The 8,979-nt window shown below is 42.5% G+C and overlaps 1 protein-coding gene across 5 annotated transcripts in view; it reads left to right on the top strand.

Annotated features, from left to right (window-relative positions):
* Positions 1-8,979, top strand: part of spata20 (spermatogenesis associated 20) — a 57,283-nt gene that overhangs the window by 27,511 nt on the left and 20,793 nt on the right. For 4 of the 5 annotated variants that reach the window (XM_046069449.1, XM_046069450.1, XM_046069452.1 and 1 more), the window contains 2 exons: positions 4,289-4,488; positions 6,256-6,336. In XM_046069449.1, coding sequence (XP_045925405.1) covers positions 4,289-4,488; positions 6,256-6,336 — 281 coding nt within the window. Of the gene's footprint in view, positions 1-4,288; positions 4,489-6,255; positions 6,337-8,979 lie in introns of those variants that run through there. The other variant, XM_046069453.1, reaches the window with a different exon arrangement.

Below are 8,979 nucleotides of genomic sequence, written 5' to 3'. Positions count from 1 at the left end.
ATGTCAGAGCAAATGAGAATCATGAGGTCAAAGGAACTGCCTGAAGAGCTCAGAGACAGAATTGTGGCAAAGCACAGATCTGGCCAAGGTTACAAAAAAATTTCTGCTGCACTTAAGGTTCCTAAGAGCACAGTGGCCTCCATAATCCTCAAATGGAAGACGTTTGGGACGACCAGAACCCTTCCTAGAGCTGGCCGTCCGGCCAAACTGAGCTATCGGGGGAGAAGAGCCTTGGTGAGAGAGGTAAAGAAGAACCCAAAGGTCACTGTGGCTGAGCTCCAGAGATGCAGTCGGGAGATGGGAGAAAGTTGTAGTAAGTCAACCATCACTGCAGCAATCCACCAGTCGGGGCTTTATGGCAGAGTGGCCCGACGGAAGCCTCTCCTCAGTGCAAGACACATGAAAGCCCGCATAGAGTTTGCTAAAAAACACCTGAAGGACTCCAAGATGGTGATAAATAAGATCCTCTGGTCTGATGAGACCAGTGGAGAAAACCAGGCACTGCTCATCACCTGTCCAATACAGTCTCAACAGTGAAGCATGGTGGTGGCAGCATCATGCTGTGGGGGTGTTTTTCAGCTGCAGGGACAGGACGACCGGTTGCAATCGAGGGAAAGATGAATGCGTGCAAGTACAGGGATATCCTGGACGAAAACCTTTTCCAGAGTGCTCTGGACCTCAGACTGGGCCGAAGGTTTACCTTCCAACAAGACAATGACCCTAAGCACACCGCTAAAATAACGAAGGAGTGGCTTCACAACAACTCCGTGGCTGTTCTTGAATGGCCCAGCCAGAGCCCTGACTTAAACCCAATTGAGCATCTCTGGAGAGACCTGAAAATGGCTGTCCACCAAGATTTAACCTTCCAACCTGACAGAACTGGAGAGGATCTGCAAGGAGGAATGGCAGAGGATACCCAAATCCAGATGTGAAAAACTTGTTGCATCTTTCCCAAAACGACTCATGGCTGTATTAGATCAAAAGGGTGCTTCTACTAAATACTGAGCAAAGGGTCTGAATACTTATGACCATGTGATATTTCAGTTTTTCTTTTTTAATAAATTTGCAAAAATTTCTACATTTCTGGTTTTTTTTCCTGTCAAGATGGGGTGCTGAGTGTACATTACTGAGAAATAAAATGAACTTTTGATTTTTGGAAAATGGCTGCAATGAAACAAAGAGTGAAAAATTTAAAGGGGTCTGAATACTTTCTGTACCCACTGTATTCCCACTTGACAAAAGTCAAAGTGTAAGTGGTAAACAAATAAAATAATAAAAATTTTAAAAAAGGATATACAGTATCTCACAAAAATGATTTTTGTAATAATTTGGTTATATCTTTTCATGTGACAACACTGAAGAAATGACACGTTGCTACAATGTAAAGTAGTGAGTGTACAGCTTGTATAACAGTGTAAATTTGCTGTCCCCTCAAAATAACACATCACACAGCCATTAATGTCTAAACCGCTGGCAACAACAGTGAGTACACCCCTAAGTGAAAATGTCCAAAGTGTCAATATTTTGTGTGGCCACCATTATTTTCCAGCACTGCCTTAACCCTCTTGGGCATGGAGTTCACCAGAGTATCACAGGTCACCACTGGATTCCTCTTCTACTCCTCCATGATGACATCACCGAGCTGGTAGATGTTAGAGACCTTGCGCTCCTCCACCTTCTGTTTGAGGATGCTCCACAGATGCTCAATAGAGTTTAGGTCTTGAGACTTGCTTGGCCAGTCCATCACCTTTACCCTCAGCTTCTTTAACGAGGCAGTGGTCGTCTTGGAGGTGTGTTTGGGGTCGTTATCATGTTGGAATACTGGCCTGCGGCCCAGTCTCTGAAGGGAGGGGATCATGCTCTGCTTCAGTATGTCACAGTACATTTTGGCATTCATGGTTCCCTCAATGAACTGCAGCTCCCCAGTGCCGGCAGCACTCATGCAGCCCCAGACCAGGACACTCCCACCACCATGCTTGACTGTAGGCAAGACACACTTGTCTTTGTACTCCTCACCTGGTTGCCGCCACACACGTTTGACACGATCTGGATCAAGTTTATCTTGGTCTCATCAGACCACAGGACATGGTTCCAGTAATCCATGTCCTCAGTCTGCTTGTCTTCAGCAAACTGTTTGCGGGCTTTCTTGTGCATCATCTTTAGAAGAGGCTTCCTTCTGGGACCATTTTGATGCAGTGTGCGGCGTATGGTCTGAGCACTGACAGGCTGACCCCCCGACCCCTTCAACCTCTGCAGCAATGCTGGCGGCACTCATACATCTATTTCCCAAAGACAACCTCTGGATTTGATGCTAAGCACGTACACTCAACTTCTTTGGTCGACCATTGCAAGGCCTGTTCTGAGTGGAACCTGTCCTGTTGAACCGCTGTATGGCCTTGGCCACCGTGCTGCTGCTCAGTTTCTTGGCAATCTTCCTATAATAATATTAATAATATTTATTTGTAGAGCACTTTTCAAAAACAAGTTACAAAGTGCTTTAACAAGTGTAAAGACAATAATACCCAAAAAAGTTATAGCCTATGCCATCTTTATGTAAAGCAACAATTCTATTTTTTAAATCCTCAGAGAGTCCTTTGCCATGAGGTGCCATGTTGAACTTCCAGTGACCAGTATGAGGGAGTGTGAGAGCGATAACACCAAATTTAACATACCTGCTCCCCATTTACACCTGAGACCTTGTAACACTAACGAGTTACATGACACCGGGGAGGGAAAATGGCTAATGGGGCCCAATTTGGACATTTTCACTTAGAGGTGTACTCACTTTTGTTGCTAGCGGTTTAGACATTAATGGCTGTGTGCTGTGTTATTTTGGGGGGACAGCAAATTTACACTATTATACAAGCTGTAGACACAATGGGAAACAATAAAATTAATTATAATTTCTTTAAACTATTTATATTAAAACAATTTTTATGAAATGTTATTCATCATTCATTTTCATAAAAACTGAATTTTATTGGGTATTTTATTTCATTATAACAATTTTATTTCAAAATCCTATAATTTCCTTATTATGAAACTAAAAAGGGTGTGTGTGTGTGTGTGTGTGTGTGTGTGTGTGTGTGTGTGTGTGTGTGTGTGTGTGTGTGTGTTTCTGGGCTATTCTGTCATTGCTTTGTGTGATTTTCCTGAGTCTGTTTTGTCACGGCTGTGTATGTATGTGACCTCTTTCCTTGGGGCTCTTTAAGAAGAGAGAAATGTATAAAGCGGAGAGACTCGCTTCCTCCACCTATGTGTGTATTTACTGTATGTGTGTGTGTGCTGAAGTTTCCTCAGGGAGAGCTGAAACATATTGCAGGGTAAAATCTAATTATTTCTGCAGTTCAGTCACGCGTGGGCGTTCACGTGCATCTATCTGCGATTGTACATTCAAGCTTGTCATACAAAATATAAAATGATTATACAGTGTGTAGTAGTGGTTTGTGTGTGTGTCTTCGCTATTTTTAGTTTTTTGACTTAAAAGTGGTTTGTGTCAGCTACCAACTCAAAACTCTTTCTTATTACACACACACACATTCACAGACACCAGAGCATTGCTGAGAAACAGACATAGCGAGGTCATGGGTTATGAGAAGCTCACCTCAAGGCTCTCACTGGATGTTGATAAGAGATAAGGACCAATCACTTAACAGGGCTCAGTCATGAGGTCATCTGTTAGTCCCATCACATCACACCACGCTTTGAGACTCTGGGATGGTTGCACTGGAGGGAAGTTATGGGAAAGTATAGAGTCTTAATGGCTTAATCTGTTCTGTTAGCTTGACAACAGAAAGTCTATGTTGTGTTGTTTACCATATGTTTTATTTACCATATTTATGTATCATGACACAGACGAGGCATTTATTATTTATTTATTCTTTTTGACTCTGTAGACAAAGTTGCTTTTTTAAATGTTTTGCCTCTTTGTGAAGGTGTAAAAAGCTGTCCATTTCATTGATATAAAGTGGAACAATAGTGTGCAGTTGCTTTCTGTGTGGGTGTTCTGTATCGGTACAGAGCTGAAAAGGGCTGGAGAAGAAAGGCCACAAACATTCTGTATATTGAGTTGAGTTCATATGTGTTTTCTCTGGCATAAAGCAGATATAGCCCAAAGGCAAATGGGTTAAACAGTGTGATGATTAAGGTAATATCTGCATGCGTCAACATTGTGAAACCTGCTACATTCACTATTGTTTGAAGCACACAATATTGCGAGCCTAAAGGCTGTAAACTGTCAAAGCCTTCTAAAAAGTGTTGTGTGTCTTCGTGTGTGTGTGTCTGTCAGATCAGGACGGAGCTGAGCCCAGCGCTAATTCAGTGTCTGCGTCCAATCTCCTGCGTCTTTCCCACTACACTGGGAGACAGGAGTGGCTCCAGAGGTCCCAACAGCTGCTGGCAGCCTTCTCTGACCGTCTCACCAGGGTCCCCATAGCACTGCCTGAAATGACCCGGGCTCTGATGGCACAGCACTACACGCTTAAACAGGTTATTCTTACATCCACATGCACACACATACGCTCACACAGCGGTTGCATGCTAGTTTGTATTTGTCTACTTATTCACTTTTTATCTTTCTTAACAAATTTGAAGATTCTGCTCTGAGGTACACGGGGATCAAACAAAAGGTTTTAACCAGTGGTACAAATGACTGGGACAACCGAGCAACCTTTATTCCTATTCCCTGGCTTGGTGAACCTTCAAGGCCAGCTCAGCTTTGGGAGTGGGTGTTTACCCGGCTTTGCCGGCATGCCTGACAAATTGTGCGAACACAATAGACATTTCAATTAGCAACAAGAACGGAACCAAACAATACGCAGCAACTTAACAAAAGCTGAGCAAGCGGCTGGTAAAACAATGAACATCCCTATATTGGCTCTGCTGACTCACCGCTATTATCACCATTACCATGCACTGAAGATAGAATTCATCAGTGTAAGTAAGCTAGACTGCTACAGCTGCCCACAGTGCTACAGAGGACTATGTTTCTTTAACAGGAAGACCATTAGACATTTTCAGTAAGTAAATGTGTAGATAAAATTTCTGATTCTTATGTCATTGCTGCAACTACAACATTTTCAGTGTTGATAAGGAAATATTTATAATCAACCAAATAATTCCTCTGATCTATAAGGATTAAATATTACAAGCAGGAAGAGAACACAAATCCTCATGAAGCGTATCCTCCAAGTGTATGGTATTTTTACTGCTATTTTCAGTCTTCCTATACGATTCAGAGCAGATCTAACAAATGCAAAAGAATTATTTAAAAATCATACATTTTCTGGATTTTTGTTTTAGATTCCGTCTCTCACAGTTTAAGTGTACCTATGATAAAAATTACAGACCTCTACATGCTTTGTAAGTAGGAAAACCTGCAAAATTAGCAGTGTATCAAATACTTGTTCTCCCCACTGTATATGGCTCCATCTGGCTCTGTATGTCGTAAAACGGAGCCGTTGGTAGAAAAAGCAGTGCAAAACAGAGCGTTGAGAACAGGAGGGAATCTGAGGTTTTTGCTCACAGGAATTTCTTTTAAATACTTTAACCTCGTTATTTGAAGCTTTGGCCATGTTTAACATGAACATCCAATGTTGTAACATTGTAGATAAGTCATAAAATATGGAAAAGCATAAGAGGTCTCCTTTAATATCCACTTAATCCCTGGACACACTGACTGTGAAGCTCTTTTCCCCCTCTTTGCTAACAGCCTTTGTGCATTTCATGGGCTATTTAAGTTGTTCAGCCTCAGTAATATAATCGGTTTTGAAGTATGAACACCCTCATTTAGCCTCAAAGTAGCATACTAGCAAATCAAAGCAGGAGTTACCTCGAAGTTTCCCGGTCACCCTAAGAAAACCTTTGACATGAAGGCTGTTCAATCAAAGGCACAGAGAAAGAAATAATGGGAGTAGAAACAGGGAGGGGAGAGGGATAGTTGTGTTGGTCATTTGCAGAGGTGGATTCGAGGCTATAGGGCGAGGATAACGAGCTCAGGGACGAGGCGAGGTGAGGCAGTCCCAGAGAAAACACCTGCCTCCCTTGTTACTGTGTACACAGTACTGATCTCTATTACTTCCTCCCCCACTCCCCTCCTCTATCTGTCCTCTTTTGTCTCTTATTTTACTTATTCATAATCTTTCATCTTGTCGTTGTTCTGTCCCGTCCCCCCCCCCCCCCCCCCCCCCCCCCCCCCCCCCCCCCCCCCCCCCCCCACACACACACACACACCATTCTCCACATGTATTTTTGTAGATCGTGATCTGTGGCCAGAGGGATGCCCCGGACACCACAGGTCTTCTAGCAACAGTCAACTCCCTCTTCCTACCACATAAGGTAAGTGTTTGTGAGTCATCATCTTCACAAACGTACGTGTCATCAGTCCCTAAAGCAACACTGAAAAGCAATGATCAAGTTGCAGCGCGCAGACATGCATTGATTTACAGCAATATCAGTACCTCTACGGGGCAGCAGATTCACAGTAACCTTTGAAAGACGTGCACACAAAAACACAGACTCACATGGCTTCAGAGTGGGACCAACCTCATCAGTGCCTGGGGTGTTGGCTGATTTAAGTGTGGTTCTTTAAAGGTCAGCCTGAGCTCCTCTCCTCCACCCAGCTATCTCTTTCCTGGCTTTAGCTGACCTTAAAGCCCTTTCCTAACATCTAGATGCCTAGTGGGTCTAAATCTTAACTCTGAAATTGAAGTGTGTTTGAGTGTGTGAGGCTTCCTGCCAGCCCTGACACAGGCTGTTTGTTATGAGTTGGACAGCTGTCAGTCTGAGTCAGACTGAAATTCAGTGTGGTTAACCGAGGCTGTCATATTTATGTTTCCTATGGCCACATTTCTCAGATGTTTCATCCTTAAACCTTTAAGAGAAGTCTTTGATTCTCAATAAGCGCTTGTAGTCAAAAGTAATAACAATCAACATTATGGGAAATTGGCCTATTTAGAGAGTTAGAATATAAGATCCATAGCCGCTGTCATGTCTGTCCACTAAGTATGAGGATAGTGCCAGCAGGTGATCAGCTTATCTTAGCACAGAGACTGGAAGCACGATTCCCAGGCCAAGACATATAGTCCTTTAAGTTAAGCTCCTGTAAAACCACAGCATGTCTTTTTTTGAACAGAATTAACAAACAAGTGAGCTTTAGAGTTTTTAACCTTTGGGCAGAGCCGTTAATGGCTAGCCAGACAGGCCGTTTCCCCCTGTTTCCAATCTCTATGCTAAGTTAAGCTAACCACCTGCTGGTTACAACTTCACATTTACCATACTGACATTAGAGTGATATCGTTCTTCTCATCTATCTCATAGCAAAAAGGACAACTAGTGGATTTCTCTGAATGTTGAAATGTTATTTGAGATACATTGAAAGATAGATGACAGATATTTATAGATACAGATAAAAACATACATACCACACAAGTACTAAACATAAGAGTTAAAAGTAAAAAGTATGAAAGAATGCCCTTTAAACATGTGCGTGCATATTGCTATAAGGTGTGGAAAAGTTAACAGCGTGTATTGCACTTTGCCAGAAGTTACAGAGAATGTAATTGTAAGTCCAATTACACTCCAGTTGGACCTCAGCATCTTCCCAGGTCACTGATGTCCACACTGCATCTTCCTCTCCATCATCACCTTTGTTCTGTAAAGGGAACTAAAGTTTCAGGGTGACACACGGACTGACACATATGTTCCCAGAAAAGGTTCCTGCAAAGCAGGCGTGCCAGCTCTCTGTGTCTCAGTACATACGCTCGGCATACTTAACAAAACAACCTTCAGAGAGTCCAGCTCAACTCCTCCTCTCCTAAATGAGCTGGCATTCCTAATTTGCTTGTTGAGCTTCACTCTCACGCTCCGTCCCCAGCACAGCAGCATCGAAGATAGCGCTGTCCACCACAGAATATTATATCACACATAACATTTGCAGCTTCCTGTTGCAGATGTAGAAGCATCTGAGCATCCACAGGAATGTAGGCCCTCTTGCAGAAGCAGGGTTCCCATGCGCCCCACTGGCTAAAGCCACATCATAATATAAATAAGGGAAAAGTACAGAGAATCTTATAAAGGAAAATGTATGATCTTTCTTTCACAGTTCTTGTCAGTACATGTGCCGCAGCATCCTGGATCACCTGGGGATTCTTAAGGGGCTTATTAAGGCACCCTGACAATGAGGAATTGTAATTATCGAGACTACCTTACCGAGACTCCTTATGGTGGTGCTGTATGCCAGGGTAATGCCATCTAGAGTAACCATATCTTTAGATAATGTTTTTCTGAGGTGTTTGGGGCCATGTACAACAACCAGTTTGTCTGAGTTCAACATCAGAAAATTGCAGGTCATCCAGGTATTTATGTCCTTAAGGCATGCTTGAAGTTTAGCTAACTTCTTGGTTTCTTTCCAGCTTGATCACAATGCTTTCCAGTGTAGAGCGGTTTCTTTAATGGAAATTAAATGTCCCAGTCTCTGTAATAGGTAATGATGGTCAGTGGTGTTGAATGCAGCACCAAGATCTAACAAGACAAGTACTGAGATAAGTCCTTTGTCTGATGCAGCTAGAAGGGCGTTTGTAATTTCCACCAGTGCTGTCTGTGTGCTATGATGAGCTCTAAATAATCCGAAAATTATCAAATAAAATATTTTTTATGTTTAAAGTCACACAACTGATGAGAACTGCTTCTCAAGGAAGAAAGCAAGCCTGATGTAAGACATAAAAGTTCTAGCATACAATATAAACTGTCCTGTCAGATACAGTACATCTTGCTAATTTTATAACTTTGACCTACTGTTCTTAACCAATAATGTTAGCCAAGCAACCTGGGTGTAATGTAGGCTAAAAACGTGTCGGCACAAGTGTCATTTACACTGGGAATGTAGGGGACATGTCCCCACCACTTTTTGAAATGGCAGATTTTGTCCCCACCACTTTTTGAAAGCATTTGTTAAAAATGTTCTGAAAAATAGCTTTCAAC

This window comes from Micropterus dolomieu, linkage group LG14, assembly GCF_021292245.1.
Source record: "Micropterus dolomieu isolate WLL.071019.BEF.003 ecotype Adirondacks linkage group LG14, ASM2129224v1, whole genome shotgun sequence".
NCBI lineage: Eukaryota > Metazoa > Chordata > Actinopteri > Centrarchiformes > Centrarchidae > Micropterus > Micropterus dolomieu.
Note: the sequence above shows the minus strand (reverse complement) of the source record. Positions and strands in the feature narration are given on the sequence as shown.